The 21,504-nt window shown below is 41.9% G+C and overlaps 1 protein-coding gene and 1 long non-coding RNA gene across 3 annotated transcripts in view; one reads left to right on the top strand and one right to left on the bottom strand.

Annotated features, from left to right (window-relative positions):
- The first annotated feature begins 2,605 nt into the window (after window positions 1-2,605).
- Efemp1 (EGF containing fibulin extracellular matrix protein 1) overlaps window positions 2,606-21,504 on the top strand; it is a 65,857-nt gene continuing 46,958 nt past the window's right edge. Inside the window, exons 1-4 of one of the 2 annotated variants that reach the window (XM_005070355.4) lie at window positions 2,606-2,763; window positions 3,888-3,977; window positions 12,656-12,704; window positions 12,835-13,221. In XM_005070355.4, coding sequence (XP_005070412.1) covers window positions 3,897-3,977; window positions 12,656-12,704; window positions 12,835-13,221 — 517 coding nt within the window. In that variant the 5' untranslated portion in view covers window positions 2,606-2,763; window positions 3,888-3,896. Of the gene's footprint in view, window positions 2,764-2,867; window positions 2,890-3,887; window positions 3,978-12,655; window positions 12,705-12,834; window positions 13,222-21,504 lie in introns of those variants that run through there. The other variant, XM_040733207.1, reaches the window with a different exon arrangement.
- LOC121134657 lies at window positions 11,888-15,891 on the bottom strand. Its single transcript, XR_005871770.1, has 2 exons — window positions 15,083-15,891; window positions 11,888-12,321 (listed from the first exon to the last, which is right to left on the bottom strand). It is a non-coding gene; the product is annotated as an uncharacterized LOC121134657 (long non-coding RNA).

A 21,504-nucleotide genomic window follows, 5' to 3' on the forward strand; every position in this document is an offset into this window, starting at 1 on the left:
AGCTGAGAAAAGGCGCTTGCTGCCAAGCCTGACAATCTGAGTTCAATCCCTGGAGCCCACATGGTGAAAGGAGAGAAGTGACTTCCACAAGCTGTCCCCTAAGCTCTGCACATGTGGCACGCATGCATGCATGCATACATGTGCACAAGCAAGCGCGTGCGCAAGCACACACACACTCACACACACACACACACACACACACATACATGCACACATACGCACACACACACAAATGTCAGTTTTAAAAACCTTGGGAAATGGAAACTCCGTCCTTCCATTTGACAAAAGCAGTACAATTTTAGAAATGGTAAAAAAAAATTCTCAAAACAGATTTTTGAGTAGAAAAAAAGGACAAAATATTAAAAGATCATAAACTTCTTCAAAATTGAAAACACTGACTCTCAAAAGACAGCCGTAACACATTGAAACGACAGGGAGAAAACGTTCAAATTGTATCTGACTAAGGACTAGAAAGATGACTGAAAAGCACTTCCACAACCAATAAGACAAAGTCAATAAAGGAATCAACAAAAGATTTGGAGAAAAATCTTTAAAAGGAAGTTTTACCATTAGTTAAATGAAAAAGAGTGTTGTGTTATGGACATAGCGGAAATGTTACATGAAACTTCATAGACACAAGTTAGCCACCAGAAAGACAGCATTGCAGCTGCCAGGCACTAACTGTTAATAAAGTCACAGAGCAAAGAGAGAATAAAGGTAAATGTACAATTCTACTCCTCAAGAATTTACCTAAAAGAAAACTACATACCTATTTTTTAAAAAATCTAAGTGAATACCCAAAGCAGCTTTATTCATAAACAATCCAAATATTCATCAAAAATCCAACAGAAAACTTGAGATACAGCCACACAGTGGAATGCCACCCATCAATGAATAAAATGAATTTCTGGGCCCTAAATAAGGCTTCATCTCAAAAGCATGCCAAGTGAAGGAAACCAGATCCAAAACAATTATATGCTGTATGGTTCTATTCACATGCACTTCTGAGCTGAACAGCTGCAGATGAACAAAGGTGCACACAGAGAGATCAATCAGGAGTTGTAATAATCCAGATAGAAAAGTCTAAATCAGCGTGGCTGCAAAGAAGATGAGGACGGTCCAGTTCTGCATGCATCTCAAAGGTAAAGTTGGCATAGTTTTCTGGAGAACTGAATGCAGTGTCCATGAAACAAAGAATGAAGCTAACTGGATGTGAGCACAAAGAGATGAAATTCCTCTTGACTGAAAGGATGAAGCCGATGGGTGGAGGAGTAGATGGGGCCTGAACGTGTTCAGTCTGAAATGCCTGTCCGATGTCTAAATAAAGGTAGTCAACCAACATCTGGGTGTGCAAGAAGATCACTGAACTACAGATAGACGATCGGAAGCCTTTTACCTTGTTGCTCCAAAGAAAAAGCTGAAGAGAATTTAAGCAAGAAAACACATAGAGAGGTGTTTTTGTCATACAGAAAAGAAGAATCAACTTTTCAAAATAAAGAAAAACAATTTGGAGTCATTGAAGACAAGAGGGGTCAAGGGACTTACTAGAAACTTAGTAGTCAAAGTCTTTGTTACAATCATCAAAGTCTTACACACTCTATCAAACTCCTCTGATCCTGCCCAGTGTTGGGTGGCTTGTTACCACAGTTACCTTGTTGTCTAGGTAACCCACCTACCCCAAAGACATAAGAGTGGTCACCACCTGGCAGGTTTTCCCCAACATTCTCTGCCAACTCCCCACTCCCTCACCTTCTGCATTCTGCCCCTGAACAAGTATGTCCTTAGCCCCTCCAAGTTACCAAGTTCTATAACTTCTGAAATGCATTTGGTAACTTGGTTCTTAAACGGCACACCAGCAGCAGAAGGGAAGTGCCTGTCTCTAGGGCTAGCGAAACTATCATAGATAGCTGCAATTTGTGTGGTATGACTTGATGAAGTAGATTTAAAAAAAATCTCTCTTCAGATTCCTGAAATTCCACTACTATTATGAAAGATGGAAGCAAATGCCTAACATAACTTTGGATGAGCAATATTGGGGAGAAATAAAAAGCTGTAGATGAAAAAGGAGAGGAGTTGAAAGACCAGCAACATTACAACAGAGAGAGAGAGACAGAGACAGAGAGACAGAGGCAGAGAGAGAAAGAGAGAGACAGAGACAGAGGGGGGGCATGCATTCAGGCAGGCACACATTTCATTAGGTGAGCTCCATTTGACCCACACCCAACACCGAGCACCTAGTAGGTCAGGAAATGAACTCATTCATTCTCATCTTTCACCATTTGAGGAAGCAGACTCCTACCTACACCACCACCCACCCACCCCCCAAAAGGTAATAAAAAGGAGAAGAAGAGTAAAAGGACCAGCTCTGGGAATAACCTTAGTTTATTTACTCTTCCAAGAATCACTTGTTGCGATAAGAAAAAAAGGCATTTCTGTAGAACCTAAAAGGCGCTGTGGGAGTGATATTTGAGCACCAAGTCCCAAACAAATCCTTGTGAATAGGGGACCGAGGGACCTACACCAAGGACAGCTGGGCACCCCTGACGCCTAGAGGCGCGCTTTCCCGCGGGCTTGAAGCCTGGGCTGGGCTCTTGCGCCTCCCTCTCTCTCTCCTCCGCCCTCCTTCGCCCTACTTCTCCTCCCTTTCTCCTCCTCCTGTGGCTGCTGCTGCTGCCAGACCTCGCCATTTCAGACCCACCGGGTTGCCCTCCCCTGTGCACTCCTTCGCTGCCAGAGCAGGAGAGGGGCGAGCGGCCCCGGCAGGTAGGAGCCCCAAGCCGAGTTCGCAGGGTGCGCGCTCCACCCGCGATGGCTGCACCGGGGAGTGTGGTGGGGTGACCCAAGAATTGTCCCAGTCTGTGCAACCCGGCAGAGGAGAGGGAGGTTAAGGTGAGGGTCTGGAAATGCAATCCGTCAGCCTAAGCCGATGGACAGAGTGTACGCGCTGACTACCAACTCCTAAAGCTTTGCTGATGACCATGGTCTCTAGGTTCAGTGACTGATGTGCGAGATTTGAGAGGTACCTGAATTGGGCAGCCGCTGGTTGGAAGCTAAAGCGCTCAGCAACTCTCGCTGACAGGCAGGCGCCTAGTAGCTTACACCCAAGAAAACGGAGCTCAATTCCCTGTAGGCACCAAGCCAGGCACCCCAAAACTGGCACCCACTGTTGCAGTGCAGTCTGATGTCCGACCTTAACAGCCTAGACCTTGCGCATAGCACATTTTGAGACCTGGGAACGAAGGAACAAGTTATCAGGGACTTTGAGGGGTTGATCTCGCCCCTCAAAGCTGTGCTCCTAGAGCAGGGCTGGAAATGGAGCTTTAAGAGAGGGGATTAGAGAAGTGACCCTGCGGTGAATGAGAAACTCTGTGGGATATTCTACTAGGACCTTAGAGATCGCTCTTCTAGTTTGGATATTTTTTATTTTTTTAAGGGGAAGAAAGTCTGAGGCCACGTGGTTCATATTAGTTCTCAGGTATTTTTCTGGGGGTGGGGTGGAGAACTTCACCAGCTAGAGGTGAGCCATGTAGTTGCTCTAAAGCTCCGGAGAACAGACAGATGCTGCCCATTTCCACCTCCGTGGGGTGAGGGGGGTTGCACAGTGGTCTTTGGAATTGCTCATATTCTATAGCCCCCTTGTGACTCCCCTTACTGGGAGCCTAGTGCTTAGGCGTGGTATAAACACACGCTGAGCATCCTTGGTACGGGATGAATGAAATGAAATAAATGTGGTTCTGCTGTAGTTTCTCCTCTTGGTGACTGGGGGCAGGGGTGAGAAAGCAGATTGGAAATTGAGTATCTTGGGCTCCCCGCCCTCCCTTTCTTGCCAGCTAGAGTTTTGATTTTGCAGGCAGCAGGCGCTAAGCATTATCTTTTGTTTCCCTCAGAGAGTCACGATGTTGCAAACAGTTTTCCTAACTATGCTGACGGTAATGCTGGTAAAGTCACAGGACACTGAGGAAACCATCACATACACGGTAAGGGTTGATGGAATTTGATGTAAGTGTATTATTGAGTGGTAGTCTATGACACAAGACTACCTGCCTCTGCCAGTGGAAGCCAGATGCTCTCTGTGAAGCAAAGTAACTTAGACAACACTGTAATGTGACTCAGATTTAGGATTCCTTATAAACTGCCCTGGGTCCTTCCTAAGGCGCATTCAGATCACCAGATGGGATGGGAATCAAAACAGAATGACTTGTGAAAGGCCCAAATGAGTACTTTAAAATTCAAATCTGTTCAAATCTGTGTAAGCTCTGTGTTTCTAGGACACTCAGTGAATTGATAGGTTTGAGGTATCTGGAAGCCTGGGTAGTGCCCATGAAACCAAGGCATGCAGAGTATCATGTAAAGACACTGTCTCCTCTGTGCCTGTGACCTCTGTCCTCGTGAAGTGATCTTTACCGAGTTCATGGAGGCTGTCTACTTGTGTACAAACCCTGCAGAAAGCTTATCTGTCAGCAGGATATAGCATTTGCCAAAGTGGATTTAAAATACACTGTGTGCCTCCTGGTCATGCAACTTTTATTGGCATCTCTGAGTCAAATCTAGTCAATTATTAGTTGCATCAATATAACCAATGTTTAATAAAATATTCAAAACAGCATCTTGCCTCTCCCAGTACCCAGTGTGTGAGGAAAGAGCAGGCCACTGTTCACCTCCCTCTGATGAGGTGCTGGGTCCTCTGTTTTGAGGTTTCTAACTCAGTCAATGTTGAGATGAATGACATGTGTCCTGGATGAGTATATGAAAAACACATTTTTCTACTTCTTTCCAATTTTTAAAATTAAGTAATCCTACTAAAAAGAATGCAAATGTTTTTAGAATAAAACTCAGAAGTGAGCTAATATCAATTGCTAATAATAAACATTATCTCACTTTTGCATTATGTTATCCCTAGAATATTATTACCCATTCGGCAGATGTTCCTTTCTGCTGTTGGTTAGTGAAAACACTGTATCAATTTAACATTAAAATAAAGAAAAATGAAAGCATGTGCTGCTACTTATATTCAAATGAAAATGTTTTATTACTTAGGCTCACAGTACACCTTTTCGGTGAGCTATTATTCATCTAATAAAAGAGTTGCTCCTTTTCTTCTGAGACTCTGTACTAGCAATCACTGTCCAGCCCAGTCTGGCCTTGAATGTATGATCTTTCCATCTCCCTCTTATCTCATACCTCCTCCTTTTTCCAATCACCTAATCATACTTGTTTTTAGCAGAAAGTGTCCATTGTGGGTTAAGCCCTACAGTTTTAAGATTATTATTATGAAAGTCTAAAATTAGCCTCTTCTCTTGTAAACTGTGTATACCTAATAACTGATGGTTAAATGACCAGAAGTGACTAGCCATGCTTAGTCACCTCAGTGTGAACATACTTTTTGCACCCTTGCAGTCAAGTGTGAGATGAGTGACACTATCCAGCTGATGATAGAATAGAAGAACATAAAGGTTATCCACTTGATTTAAGGCTACACAGCCAGCAAGAAAGGAAACTAACTTCAGTCTAGGCTTGTTTAATAGTAGAACCATATTAAATGCACCAAAGTAACATGCTAAATACCTTAAACAAACTGCAAGTCTTCCTTATTTATCACACAATTATTGAAATGAGGGACTATCTTGGCATGGTTTGAAAGATTGGTATCTATAAAACAGACAGTCTTATATTCCCCTTTCATATTAGAATTAGGGTTCACTAACCTACTAAATATCTACACAAACAAGTTTTCACTACCAAAATAAGTTAAGGTTATTTGTTTACTGAGACAATTCAGCCTTCTATTCAAGGGAAGATACGTTGAAAACTACAAAGCTTCTAAATAACATTATCATAGATTATACAAATCACTAAAGAATAGAAAGGGCAAAGTGGTTAATGTCAGTGCTAGTGTAAAAGAGAGTAACTTGGTGCTGGCTCTTGAGGGAGGTTCTGAGCAGCTCAGGAAGGCCTGGCACAGCCAGCAAGACCCCAGGAGGTGAGCAGGTGAGACAAGGAGGATGGATGAGCAACAGGAGCTGTGCATGTCTGAGGTCACTGAGTTCATAGGTGGGGGCGCAAAGCCTGACCCGCATGACTGCTGTGCACCGAATGTAAGCAAAAGGAGTCCTGCCCCTGTGAGGCCAGGAAGGCTGTGTCACTATGGTAACAACAGACATGGAAGAGTGGTCAGAGCTTGGCAGTAAACAAGTACAGGCATCAGAGCTGATGATGCCTCTGAGTTCTGCATAAGGTGATGGAGACATCTAAAACAGTGTCGGAAAAACTAAGACAAATTAGTGTAAGGGGTAACAGGAGTTGAGCTGACTTAACCTCAGTGCCTCCACCAGCCAGGTTCTTCCTAATCACTTGTTTATACAGTCAATTCTCACTTCCAGTTAACAAATTTGTCTACTCCACTATGGAGTCTGCCTTGAAGCGTCTTCTTCACTTTGACTTTCTCAGACATCTGGTCAAAGTACGTCCTGAATTTGAAGATTCTGCAGAGGCTTCTTATCTTCTCCAGTGGTGTTTCTCAGGGTGTAATCTGTGACAACCTGTTTGGCTACTGTCTGAAGTGCTTGTCAAGGAATCAGATTCCAGGTACCCTATTTAGACTGAGAGAGTCAGATTCTTGAGAGCTGAAAAGTCTCCTTCAACCAGCACCCCAAGTGGTTCAGAGGCCTAATAAAACGCGGGGATCCAGACCTTCAGGGTAGAATCTAGTTCCTTACTCTGAAGAAGAAGGCTTCCTGGATTCGGTCCTGCCTGCCTTGCTGACCTCAAGCCCAGCCAGAACTACATGTAACTCTTTCCCTCTTCAATAGTTTTACAACTCTGTTAATAATGATCCCATTCCTAGAATTTCCACAGCTCCCAGGTGGGGAGCCCTCATTAAGTAAGACCAAGCTCAATCTCACCTTCCCTTCAAGGACTTTCCTCATGTCCCCTTCCACATGAAAGCATCTATCACACCCCTGATATATCAGTACAACTCATTTTGTAATCATTGCTCTTGTAGCCCTTGAGCTGCCACAAGAAAATGACAAGGTCTTCACCAGCTTGAATGCCCAGGCCAGCCCGTGCCTAGTGTGAACAGATGGTTGGTGGGTTGTTCTGTGAAGAAGTGGAGCTAGGGACGGACCCAGGGGTGTACTAAAGTCAGGGTATCAGGAAGTCACATACTCAGTGAAAGGTTTGGGGTTCACAGTGCGAAGGAGACACGGAGGCAGATTGTCCTTTTGTGTGAGAAGTGTGTTAGAAGGGTTGTTAATGCCACAGACAGACAGGAGCCTCAGCGCAGCCGAGGTTCTGTGGGGCTTCAGACCCACAGACAGACAGGAGCCTCAGCGCAGCCGAGGCTCTGTGGGGCTTCAGACCCGAGTGCTATAGACAAAAACAGCGTGCAGGAGGCTTTGCGGTGCTCAAGCTGCTGGGGTCGAGTTAACAAAGTCCCTTATGCACATACAGGCGTCAGCAGCGGGAGGGGGAGTTGCCATGCATGTGGTTGATGAGTACACACTTGTAGTCAGTCTGGCTCTGATTCATGGGCAGCAGTGGGGGGAGAAAGTCTTGCATTTTGCTGAAGGAATGTGATGTTGAGGGTAGAGCCTTGAGGATGGGAGTTGGCATCTAGCTAAGGTGCCTCCATGGTAAAGGGTGTTTCCCGCATCCTCTAATTGCTCAGATTCTATTAGCCTAGGGGAGTGTATACAGGATGACTTGTGAGGGTAATTGTAAACACAATTACAGTGGCAGCAGTTGGTATGGGTTCTAATATTCCCTGTCTTTTATTTATATAAACATAAATGGAGGAATAACTTTATATAAGAGGGTGTTGAGATACTGAGCACTGTTTGCCTCCTGCTGACAGGGGGTGTATCATGGAGTTAGAGAGGGTAATATAACCCTGGATATAACTTTTGCCTTTGGACCTGTCCACACTCACTATGGAGGTGCTGACAACATATCTATCACTTGTTGAAACTGTAGTGACACAGTACAGCTTTTGAAGAAACATGAAAATTTTTCTTCTATTTGTTCCATTGCCAGAAAGGTCATTCTAAGACAGGAAGGTGGGTCTTTGGGAAAGAGAAGTGTTTAGCAAAGCTGTGAAGAAAGAAATTCCTGGATCACATTAGTCAATTAGCCATTATGATTTGATCTGATTTTTGTCCTGTCCACTATGTCTGATGTAACAGAAGTACTGTGTCTCACATTAAAGTAAGCCAAAACGTAGTACATCTTGAAGTAAAGACACAGTAAATGAAGCAATTGCTCTTGTACAGTCTGGAAAGTGTCGCTGGAAATCTTCAGTTATTCCCAACTGGAGTAAACTGAGTCAAAGCAGAAGAGTAATGATCTCAGTGGTTGGACTCAGTTAATTCTTTTAATTAGCAAAAGTTAAGGTTTGGATTTAAGAGTTTGGATTAAATTATAGATACACTACAAATACAATTTCTTTTGGAAGATTTAAAATAAATTTGGGTCAATTTCAAATTAATTTCTTTAATATTTGAAAATTTTAAAGATGTAAAGTTGGTCCAAGTAGGGTGAATAGTCTGCAAAAGTAAATCACCAAAAACATGATTTAATTCGAGGCCAGGCTGGACCGACAGCTTCCAAAACAATACAGAGAAACCCTGTCTCGTAAAACAAAACAAAAAACAAAAACAAAAAAACATGATTTAATTAAGGATACAATATAATCTTTACCTTAGCCTTAGAAATGCACCAATCTAACTTCAAGCATCTCTAACATATAGCAGAATTTACAAAATATGAAAGCACAATATTTTCCCTCTAGGCTGAGGGGGTCTTCTTTTGATTAATAAAATCATTTCATTGTCTTTAGTTCCCACAGGTTTACTGTAAAAAAAAAATCTCACAATTTACTGATTCTAGTTGTTTATTTAATTATCCATCTAGAGGACTGAGGATCACAGTTACAATGAAATTTGTATAGGGGCCAAATTTATAAATAGATGTAGAGTGTAGTTTTCCCCACCAGTCGCCTGGGCCCTGCCGCACTCTGAACCCCCAAATGACACACAAGATACTATATTAATTATGAAGCTGTTGGTGGTTTGCTTGGTTTCTTACTGGCTAGGTCTGACTTAAGTATTTAACCCATAATTGCTAATCTAAGTATTTCCCTTACTGAAGAAAAGGGTCCAGACCTCTGGCAGCCTACGTGGTGTCTGCCTTTGTCTCTCTTTCCCAGAATCCTCCTCGGCTCCTAGTCTCACCTATCTTGCTTCCCTATTGGTCAACAGTGCTTTATTTAACAACCAATAAGATAAGCATGTACACAGAAGGACTTCCCCATAAAATAGATTTAATTATTTGTCTACCAGAGTAAGTTTTATAGTAAGTATGTAACTTAGCAAGAATATCTCAAGAGAAATAATCTTTTGTGGCCTAATCTTTCCTAATGTTAAGACCCTGAGTACCCAGAAAGTGACTGGCTTCTCTCAATAGGTCACTAGGTTTTTAGTATCTCATTTACTATGATAATAAAATGAAAATAAAATTGTCCCATGACTTCCATACATGAGCCATGGCACACATTAGCCAACACATAGACATATAAATTAATTAAGTAAATCACTAATCCTTTGTAAATATTATTAAGAGAAAAATGGAAACTTAGGGAAGCTAGAGGCTGGGGAGATGGCCAGTTATTCGCCATGCAAGTGTGAAACAAGCCTTTGGATCCCCAGAACCATATAATTGCTGGGAGAACATGGCAGCCTCTGTCATGACAGCCTTGGAAGGAAATGCCCAAAGACTCCCCAGAGCAAGCTGGCTAGTGAGACTGCTCATACCAGGAAGCTCTGGTTTTGTTTGAGACTCTGCCTCATTGAATAAGGTAGAAAAACTGTTGAGATCATCCCTGGCATCAGCTTCAGCCCTGCCATGCATGTATACACACAGACATGTGAAAACTTACACACATACATGCATACCACACACTCATGAAAGTAGCAGGAAAAAAGGAAAACTTATTGTTGTAACAAGAGAGAAAACTAGAACATTAATTTTACCTCCATACTTAGAATTTTGGCTGTGGTACTTATAATTAGATTTCAACTATGTTATAACCGTCTTTCATAAATTTCCCATATAAAATCTCTTTTGTCTAAAGACAACAGCCCTTTTTAACCTTTGTTACCATCTATATATTATATATATATATATAACTTTTACATCTCTTTTTAATGTGATAGCTTTTTAAGTCTAACTTTTAATAAAATCTTTTTTAAATAAAAAGATAATTAATAATTAGCTTTTAAGTGAAAACGTAACAAATCATATTTGAAACACAGAAAACATACATGTTGTATGTGAATGTCTAACAGTCATAAGTACAGACAGCATGGAGATCACCTAAAGTCACTATGAAAAAGAAGCTACATGTATGATATAACCAGGCACAGGTAGTCATTCATTTGTAAATGTCCCTGTATGTCTTTGAACAAAAACATCAGTATCTTAAAATTTTTGTAAACATATATACATATATATGTATGTGTGTGTGTGTGTGTGTGTACCCACTAACTTGTGCACACACCCATATTTTAAAATCAGGTATATATCACTCAGTTACAATAACTACAGGTTCTATTTAGTTTTTTCCTTGGAATACAGAATGGCAACTAAAGGTAATTTACATACATGTGACTTGTGAACACAAGCCAGGAAACACGGGCAGCACATAAACAAATGACGGCACACTGAAATGCCATGATTACATCCAACCTGCGAGGGGCATAGCGAAAAGAAGTTCTTCTGAGCAGGCAAGCTTGCAGAAGACACCTCTGGCCTGGAGCCAGTTTGGGCCTCTTCATCAACCCCTCCCCTCACAAAGAGTTTGCCACTTGTAGCTGAGAGCTGTAGGAGACCCAAGGGGTGTAGACCGTCATGTCTCAGGAAGGAGGTGTGGCTGAAGAGTCTGGAGACCACAAAGTTCAGGAGCCTGCTTGTTGGGGCCCCCACAGGGTCTCTGAGTTGTTTGTCAGCTGATAGCCACAGGTGCATCCTGTTTTCTAGTCCTGGTTTACTGCCCCTGCATTGCCCCACTGACATCCACATCTAGCAGGAGGGAAACACGCTCTCTTCCACCTGGGGTTTTTCCACTGTGTTGTAAGACTATATGTAAGACTGCTCCCTCCTACAGGAGAGAGACCTCTTAGCACTTGCAAAATACACTTCTTAGTACAAACAGCTGGACATTTGGTCTTTCTTTTCCTGATACCCTGGACTTGCTTGTGGCGCGGGCGCCGCACCTGCTGATTGAACACAGAATGAAGTTGCCTGGGGAGCAGCAGCACCACATGTTGTACAGTTCTGAAGCAGTCCTGGAGGAAAATCCTAGAAGGTGGCCCACAGGAGAGGGAAGGCCAAGAGGCCTGTGGAGGCCAGATATAAAGGGTAGGAATCAGAGAAAAGGGAGGATTTACAGAGATGCTTGATGGCTGGCTCTCACAGAGGAGGAGGGGGCGGCAGTGAGCTGCCTTGAGATCTGTGGAGTAGAGTGTCTGGCTAGAAAGCTTACAGACTTGTGACCTCCCACAGAAAAAGGTCCCAGTTTCGGGCCAGCCAGAGGATGGGGCTGTGAGAGTTGCATGATTGGCAGAGAGGAAAGCAGTTCCTATGGTCAAAAGGACTCTGGGAGCAAACCCTCTGACTATTTGCCCTTGCACTGTACCTGGAAGAATTCGGACATAAAAAATTCCATTAAGAGGTTTCCAGCATCCATCTTCCTCCTTGGGGGCGTGTAGGTGCAACAGATGTCCTAAACAGTAAGACTCAGCTGGTTTAGGGCAACAGAGTCAGCCCAGGGCATCATCTGACCCAGAGCCAAGGTTTTAGAAAAAATTTAGCAGGCAGTCAAAACTCCTGATGAACCTGAAAACCTCACCAGTGGAGACTGATATTCAGGGTTTGAGGAGAGATAAGATAATTACTAAGAGAGACATTGACAGACAAACAGAAGGCACGGCCTAGTCTCTGAGATACTAGGTCCCAGTGTCATAGGCAGCATGGTGGCAGCTCTCAGGAGGGCGCAGGTCCACGTGGCAGAGTGAGGGAGTCACTTCAGATGTGTGTCAGAGGAAGGAGAAAGGTTCCAGGCCAGGCAGTCCATGATATATAGTTGCAGTCAGGCTTCCTCTTGTTCCCATAAGGCTGTGAGAGAGGAAGGAGTACTGGGTTTAGGGAGAAGATGGTGTGACCTTGATGATGGGGGCCGCCTTTGGGGTGTGTCCTGGGAATGCCTGACAGCTTGATCTCCACAAGCCCCGGCTGGAGAGAGGAACAGCTACGGGTGGACTGGACCTGTTGGGACAAAATAGGAAACCCAGCTGACCTTTGGTTTTCACAAAGTGGGGGAGATCAGTCAGAAATATTGGGGTGAGCAGTCTCAAAAGAGAAAAAGAATTCCAAGAAGATTGTGATGGACAACTGTTTCAAACACACAGAGGGCTCGGACCAGCTAAGAAAGAGAAGAGAACCTGCCCATTAGCCTTACTGGTCTTAGAGGGAAGAATGTGGAAGTCACTGCCCATCTCATTTCCCTAGGGTTCCAAGCATCAGATAATCCTTGTACAGTAGCTTCTCAGGGAGGCCATTCATTGTCTTCCAGCTCCAATGTTTGATGTTTTCTTTGCAGCAATGCACCGATGGATATGAGTGGGACCCCGTAAGACAGCAGTGCAAAGGTAAGCTTGCTTCTAAGACTCCTGATCCACGAACAGCTCTGTCCTCATCTCATGTGCTCTTCCAGTCCTATGTGAGCTAACCATACTCTCTTCTGAGAAGATTGCTGACTTATTTTATTACTAACTACAGATATTGATGAATGTGACATTGTCCCAGATGCTTGCAAAGGTGGAATGAAATGCGTCAACCACTATGGAGGATATCTCTGCCTTCCTAAAACAGCCCAAATTATTGTCAATAATGAACAGCCTCAGCAAGAAACACCAGCTGCAGAAGCATCATCAGGTGCCGCCACTGGAAACGTAGCTGCCAGTAGCGTGGCAACCAGCGGTGTGGTGCCTGGAGGTGGTTTCATGGCCAGCGCTACTGCAGTTGCTGGCCCTGAAGTACAAACTGGCCGAAATAATTTTGTCATCCGGAGGAACCCAGCTGACCCTCAGCGTATCCCTTCCAACCCTTCCCACCGGATCCAGTGTGCAGCAGGCTACGAGCAGAGTGAGCATAATGTGTGCCAAGGTGAGCATGACTTGTACTGACAAGTGAGTTCTTGCCCTCACCTCCTGGTGAGAATGTAATAGCTCACATTGATCAAGGGCTTCCCACACAGGACATGGTGCTAAGCACTATGTCTGCAGTAGCATATGTCACCATAGCAATAATCCTAAAAGTTACTTGCTCTTGATGTCATCATTGTTTTACAGATGAGGAAGAAAATTCACCAGTGGTTCCGAACCTCAGCTGCTCTATTTATAGTCACTTAGGCGCCTTTTAATGCTTCTCAGTGGCCAAGCCACACCCTAGCACAATTAAATAACACTCCCTCAGGATGAATTCCAGGCATCACTGTTTTTTAAAGCTCCCAGTGGGGTTCCAGTATGCAGCCAAGCTTGAGAAGCAGAGGTCACACAGGTGTTAGGCACAGAGCTGGTTTTTAAGCCCAAGGAGGGGGTTGCCAGAATCATGCCAGAGTCGATGCCAGGAGAAGGGTCCAGTTATTTGCTTGGAATTTGAAATTATGCTGTTGACCTGCTCCGTAAATGTCCCCCTTCAGTTTCTCAAGATATTTTTTTGTCGTTGGAGTTGCCACTAACTTATTTCTCTCGCTCAAGAAAAGGATCCTACTTCTCTCCACCGCGGAGGGAGGCTCTGCATTCATGAGGCTGTTTCTGTTAAAGATCTTGTTTCAGCACTTTTATTCTATCACTTGCTCCATGGCACCATAGGCCTGGGCTTTTCTGTTTATTTTCACAGAGTACACATCACTGTGTATTCTAGAAACAGCTGTAGATTCATGCTAGCAAAGCAATAAGAATGCGGACTTTGAAGATATGTAAGATATTAACCAAGTGGACTTGCTAAGGGATTGTTTGCCTTTTCTTTCTTGCAAAATTCTCTCAGAACTGCTGGTGTGATGCTTCTTTTCCAGAGACCAGGTTATAGGAGACCCAAGACTCATTTCACATTGCTAGGGGCTGAAGAGGTAGAACCCGCAGGATGGGCAAGCTTGCCCTGCTCTTCTGTCCGGTCATGAATGAGGTCACAGATCCCTCAAGAGTTAGTGCCATCAAGCGTTAGTGGAGCATGCTCTCCTTCTCTGGTGCTTTGTTCTATCTTCAAAATAGAGATGGGAACTCTTAAATGTTAACTTTTATAAGTTAAGTGAGGAATCCGCCCTGCTCTGGTTTTTATTACTTGATATTTTGTGGGCAAATTTTAAGTCACCCCTACATCAGGAGCAATGATGGTGTCACCTTTCAGGGGGCCTCAGAGGAGCATCTGTTTTGTGTTACTGTCATGAGTCAGAATTCCAGTATTGATGATGAATGCGTCAGCATCTGCTTGATATGCTAGTATCTAATTTAGGATTATGACAATGAGATAAACTGATGAGGTTATATGAGAATGTGTGTGTGTGTGTGTGTGTGTGTGCTGGTGAAAAATACCTTCCGTTTATTTCAGATATACCATCTTTTAGTTGAGTCATTTAAATATATTAGCTTGAAAGTTCTGATGGTATTTTTTCTGAAATAAAATATCTTTGATGAAGTTGTTTAGATGTTTACATTCTGAGTAATTTTTAGCCCTTTGGTATTGTATACTTTAATGATACTTGAAAGAAAGATAAAGAGTGGGCTATTTATCAAAGTAGTTCATGGTTCATCCTTGACACTCCTGACTGAATTGAGGAACAATGCCTATAACTACATGAAGAACAAAATTAATCCAAGACACACATTGGGCATGATAGAAACAAACTTGTGAATAGTGAAAATGAAATCCTTTGTAATTTTCCTTTAAAATATTTAGACTAGTTGCCTGTAGTTCTATGTCTAGGAGTAGGACCCCTTGAAATTTTCCCCCTTCCTTATTAACATACCCATTGATAGTGCCATAGTTCCAATCCAGTGAGTGCAGCCATTTCTAGGAGAGAGTGTTTCACAGCAGGCTCCTGGCGGTCTGACTTTAATAATCTTTTTCACTGCCTCTCCCCTGACAGCTACAGGAATTGTGATATAGCTGTATCTGCAGGGGCTGTGCTCACCACATTCTGTTGGCCTCTGCATTGCGTGCAGTTGTGGCTTTCTCTGATAATCTCCATTTGCTGTAAAGAGAGGCTTCTTTGATGAGGGCTGGTAGCTACATTATCTGTGGGTATAAGGATAAGGTTTAGAGTGTAGTAAGAAATTGGTCTAACAAAGTGATGGTAGCTGACTCTTTTCTAATACCTATGATTTTACTAGCCGTGGAAAGCTGGCTAGGTTTGTAGTATCAATATGACTTTCCTGATGTTGAGTGGACCTTCCGTCCACCTAGACAGCTTGGTTACCACGAACATGTTAGCTTCACACATTGCACATTTCTGGATAGTTTTCTGATCGTTGTCATGGTTCATAGGTGCTTCATCTGGGAAGAACCGTTTAATTGCTTCCCTCTCTTGGCAGCTTGCATAGTATTTTCTGGAACCATAGGAAAGGCTAGACCATAAGAAAGATGCTTTCAGATCAGATCCAGCTTGGGTCATCTGGGTCAAGTACCCTAAGTGTGTGGTGTTTTCATCAATAGGGACCAATCTTAACCTCTGAGAGGCAACCAATGGCTACATTAAAAATCTGTATTTTGGGGGAGTCATTTGGACTACCCTGACCAATCATTCTTGACCAGTACCAAGGTTTTGTTTTGTTTTGTTTGCTGGTTTTTTTTATTAGTCTGTGATTCTTGTGAGAGCACTGCAGTCAGAGTGATTTAACTTCTTTTAAGACACAGACATACACAGGCATACACAAACACACAGATACACACACACATACGCACACACACTTTTATGCATTCTGTATAATTTTATGTAAATATAAAATCGTGATTCCTTGAGGTTTTATCAAACAACCTTAGTGTTCTTTGTCCTTCATCCTCCTTCTTTTGGACTGACCTCCTCCCCAGCTGGAGTCTACCTCCCTGTCTTTCCATTTCTCATTTCTCATCACCTGTATCCTGCTTTTCCCTTATCAAGCCCAGCACCTTCCCACTCCCAACTCCACACCAACACTCCCACCACCTATGGTCTTTGTTGCTACTCCAGATTATGTCCTTACATCTGAGGATTTGGGGATAGGAACCACAGATGAGAGAGAACATGCTGAAGTATCTTTCTGGGTCTGGTTACCTTTCTCAGTATAGTATTTTCTAGGTCTGTCCTCTTACCTGAAAACTTTATAGCTTCATTTTTCTTTATAGTGAATAGTATTTCAGAGTGTTCATGTGCCACATTTTTATTTTCTACTCATCTATTGAAGGGTTTTAGATTGTTTCCACTTCCTGGCTATTATCCAATTGAGAGTGGGAAACCCCCAAATCATACACACACCAACAACAAAACGGACTCAGCAGGTGTAGTCATATATGTGTGCATACACATACATAAATATATGACAATAATAATCAAAGAAAAATAGGCTATCTACTTGGGAGTGGGGTTAAGTCTCAGGAGGGACTAAAGGAGGGCATCTAGGAAAGCCTGGAAGGAGGAAAGGGTGGAAGTGATATAATTCTATTTCAGTTTAAAACATTTTTAAAACCCACAGGTAGAGACATATTTAATTAATAAAAAGCAGAAAGCTTTATTTAATAAAGCCGTTAGCCATATAGTTTCACAGTATTGTCACAGATACATTACAAGCTCTCTGTCTAATTGAAAAGTTGTATCTTTAAGTAGTTATTTAACTATTTTTCAGGTTACTGGATGAAACTTTATCTTATGTTTATTAAATGAATTAGAATACCAAAAGACTACCTTACAAAGTTAGTTTTCACATATTAAAAATAGCATAATTATCAGTTCTCTGGAGGGTTTTTAATTGCAAATTAAAATTATTAGGCACTTTGCTTATGGAAAATATAAATTATAACAATTATCTGTTATATACATACTAGAGTTTTTAATCTAAACTGTTTGGAATAATTCATCGATTTCCAAATTTGGGTTTGGGGGTCTGTACTATGAAAAGTTAGGGTTAAAAGCCTTTTAATGACTTAAGGCTTAAGCTGGATTTCTTCCCACCTCCCAATTTTGCAAAGTGCCCATAAATGTGGATTTACTTAATTGTTGACAAAAAGGGTTATTTCATATGATAACAACAGAATAATCTGTCTAGGGATCTGACTAATATAAGTCGAGTCACACTTGTGCCGGTTTATTAGTGAGCTAATCAAATACGAAGCCCAGCTCTTTCTAATTGCCTGCAGATGTATGGCGTTCTCACTCCAGGCCAGCAGCACAAAATAAGGTTTTATAACCAGTGTGAAACTGTGAGGACCTCTGCTTACAACACAACAAGTGTGCTCCAAGGACCTAGCTCCCTGACATCTGCATGCTGTTCGAGGAGCTCTCTGTTTTAATAAACTTCCCTGCTCCCTTTTAAATGCTGCATAAGTGTGTCTAGTAAGCCAAACACATTTACCTTGGCTGGCTGGATTACGATAAATGAAAGCTTACACATGAGTCACGGTTGTACAAAAATTATTTCTTTTTTCCACATACATTTTCCAACAGGTATATATCGTCATATAATCCAAAACTGAGAACTTTTTATGCAAATATTATGGTCTCTATTTTGTTCTGTCTTAAACAGTGCTTTCAAATGCACCATGCCAATCACACTTTTTAGTGGAACTACCATGGAATTTTTTTTAATAAACATATAACCAACAGCCTATATCTTAATGAAAACATGACGGTCTTATTCCTTTCCATGTTTTTCCAGAGTTTTCAGTTTTGTGCAAAAATAAAAGGTTTGAAATATGATACATCATCCAAAGAGCAAGTCCTGGCATGTTTATTGTTTAAAGTAATTCTTGACAAAGGAGGGTCAGGAGGGGAGCCAGACAAAATGAGATTTGTAAGCGGCCGCCATTACACTTACAGATACATGTTACATGGTCATTTCAGGGCTACATATTTGAAGTCTGTGTGATATCATCCACCTCACAGATAACAACAATGTGTCTAGAAAAGCAAGTTGGATGAATAGGAGATACATTAGAACCCATCAATGGCTCACCTCTAGTTTTCTACATTGTTGTTATACAGTTCCTACATGATCTTCCTTGAAGGTATGGAATTAGAAATAGAATTAGAAACCACTAGTTGAAATCCAGAATGAATTTTTCTATCCTATAGAATTTTCTGACTCCTTGTGGTGGCGCATACCAGTAGGATTTGCTAAAAGAAGCACAGGCAGGAGGATCATGTGTTTGAGACCAACTAGGACTGCACATTTTTAAGCCAGGTGTTGGTGACTCATGCCTTTAATCCCAGAACTCAGGAGAGAGAGACAGGCAGATCTCTGAGTTTGAGGCCAGTCTGGTCTACAGAGGGAGTTCCAGAACAGGCTCCAAAATTGCAGAAAGAAAACCTGTCTCAAAAAACAAAAACAAACAAACAAAGAAAAAGAATTTTCTGAGTACCCACTTTGTAGGGGGAAAATTTATTTTGAAACTGCCAGGAAGAGAACATATAAATTGCCAAATTTGTTTAATTGAGCTTTCAATAAATGGGACATCATCATGTTTTGTAATCAAATAGAAGATATTAACTTGGTCACCTTTCACAGGGACAACTACTAATTAATGAAGGAAACTAACTAGGCGATCAAGAAAACTCAAGTGGATAAAGACACTTGTCACGAAATCTAACAATCCGAGTTTGATCTCTGGTGAAAAAAAAAGCTGACTCTCAAAAGTTGCCCTCTGACCTCAACATGCAAGCCACGTCACGCACATTTAAGCTCACGTACATGCAGGCATGCATGCACATGTGTGTGCATGTGCACACACACATAGTCAATAAGCCATTGCAATAAAAAATTTTTAAACAACAAATGAATGAACCCAGTAAAGGTGCCCAGTGAAATGGATTTCAGAGTCAAGTGCAGAAGTTAGAAACTGGCTTGTGTTACAGAAGATGTAGACATAGATTGCATAGATATGGATGATATAGATATGTAGATATAAATAAAGATATGCATGCATGCATACTGTAAGGCACCAGAGAAAATGTGAAAAACATGCTTTAGGGTTTCCAACTGTCTTTGTCTGCCAAAGCTATCATGATTTTAAAACCGAAGTTCTTACTTCACTGGAATCACCTAATGAGAAAGTGAATAGGATGGGTAGCCATCCTAGCACAGTGCTAGATCCCATTCATCTCCCAGGTTAGAGCCAAGCTGACATTGGAGCTATTCATTCAGGTAGAGGCAGTGTCTAGTCAGTGAGACTGGTGTGTGATCAGTTGGCTGTTTAGTTGGTTTTTGTGAAAAGGTCATATTATTTTTCATTTTTCAACTTTCAACTGAAGTGGATTGTCAGTGATTTTATCCTATTTTTTATTTATCTGACACAGCAGCAAAAACTGAAGTAAACGAAACACTAAAACAGCTGTGCGCACTCTCACGAAGCCTGGAGGAGCCGCAACCTCCAGCATATCCCCTACTCGGGCTCACAGACAAAGCTTCCACCCTCTGGGGGGCCTTGTGCTATGCTCTGCACATTTAAAGCTAAAATGCTGTTTTGAAAAAGAAAGAAGTAATTATACATGTACTTCTTTAAAAATCTTGAACAAACATGCTCAGCTTCTTAGATGCTTGAGAAATACTCCTCTTATTGTCTTCATTTCAAATGAATATTATCCCATAACCTAAAGAATATTTATAAATTATAGTTAAGCAGGTGGCTCAGCATACCTGGTGTTGTTCTTAACAGGCAGCTTTAAGAAACTACCCTTTGATGTTGCCTAATGTTGCTAGGGTCTCTGGATGCTTGGGTTAGTTTCGTGAGCAATGCCTAGGTTTTGTTGTGTATAATTACACAGCCCAGGAAAGAGCTTTGATATAAGAAAACAGATATATCTTGTGTAAATTATGATACTACCTTAAAAAATATTTCAAGCAAAAAGAAAAATGGGCATTTAAGCCTGCTTATGGTTTTTCATTGTTAATTCCTTTGAGTATCTGAAAATTCTCTAAAGCCAACTTAATAGATGGGACAGAAATGTATAGAGAAAACTTGACTGACATTTAAATAAATGGATATATTGCAGTAGAGATGATTGGCTTCCTCCTAAACTATAATATGTTTTATTATTTACTTTTCAAAATACTGTGGTCATTGAATTTCTAGTCAATGTAATATTATTTTAATATGCATTCATGAAGAATACATGTATGTATCTGATTCATGTTAAGAAATGTCCTTTAAATTTTTTCATAATAACCAGACAGTGGTGGTACACATCTTTAATCCCAGCACTCCGGAGGCAGAGGCAGGCAGATTTCTGACTTCAAGGCCAGCCTGGTCTACATAGTGAGTTCCAGGACAACCAGGGATATACAGAGAAACCCTGTCTCAAAATAACAAAAAGAAATTCTTCATAATCATAAAACTGGGGCAAAAGGGTAGAGGGAATCCATGTGCTCCTTCTCCTGCCCTAGGAAGCTGTGCTATTGAACTCCTGACTCAGGCACTTTCAAAACTCTCACCCCTAGGCCAGAAGCACCAGCACATTTGTCACTTACTAGAAATGTGGATTTCTGGGTCCCACACCTGCAGAATCGGAAACTCTAGAAGCAGGCCCCAAACCCACCTTGTAATAATCCTGTGTTTCTGGTACTTGTTCAAATCTGACAATGAGTGTCCTAGCTTAGTCTTAGCTTTTAGGAAGCTGCACGAGCCATATAAATCAGAAGGTAGTGTCAGAATGCTATAGATAGTAGGAAAGAAAGCATAAAAACACACGTTGCTGTAGGTTAGGATGATACTGTGTTCTCCTTCTCGTCCTACTTCAGTCACTACGCCCCAAATGGAATTGTATCTCTAAACCAAAGATGTGGTAATGTACAATCTCAAAGAAAAGGAGTAAACAGGGGAGCCCCACATCTCTCTGTAAAATCTGAGAAGGTGAAGTCTCCACATTGCCAGAGTGAAACAGTAGCTGTGTTCTTGTTGTGACACCTGTGTCTTCTCTGTGACGCAGACTTGCAGTATGAAGCAATGTGGTTTTGAGGTTCAGTTCACACTGAGCCACAGAAGGAATGGAAACTCTAGCTTTGGCCCTAGATCATCTTTCAGCTACCAAAGCGACAGGGAATTGTTCCAGGATTGGCTGTGCAAATGACCATCCCCCTCTGTCCATACTCTGTGAGTCACCAGGCATTGGAAAAGCACATGGTGGCTTCTTTTCAATAGAAACTCGATCAAAGATGCACTTGCCATCACAGGAGAAGATTCTTGGTAGGACTGATTAACACT

Source organism: Mesocricetus auratus, unplaced genomic scaffold (genome assembly GCF_017639785.1).
Source record: "Mesocricetus auratus isolate SY011 unplaced genomic scaffold, BCM_Maur_2.0 Super-Scaffold_100029, whole genome shotgun sequence".
NCBI lineage: Eukaryota > Metazoa > Chordata > Mammalia > Rodentia > Cricetidae > Mesocricetus > Mesocricetus auratus.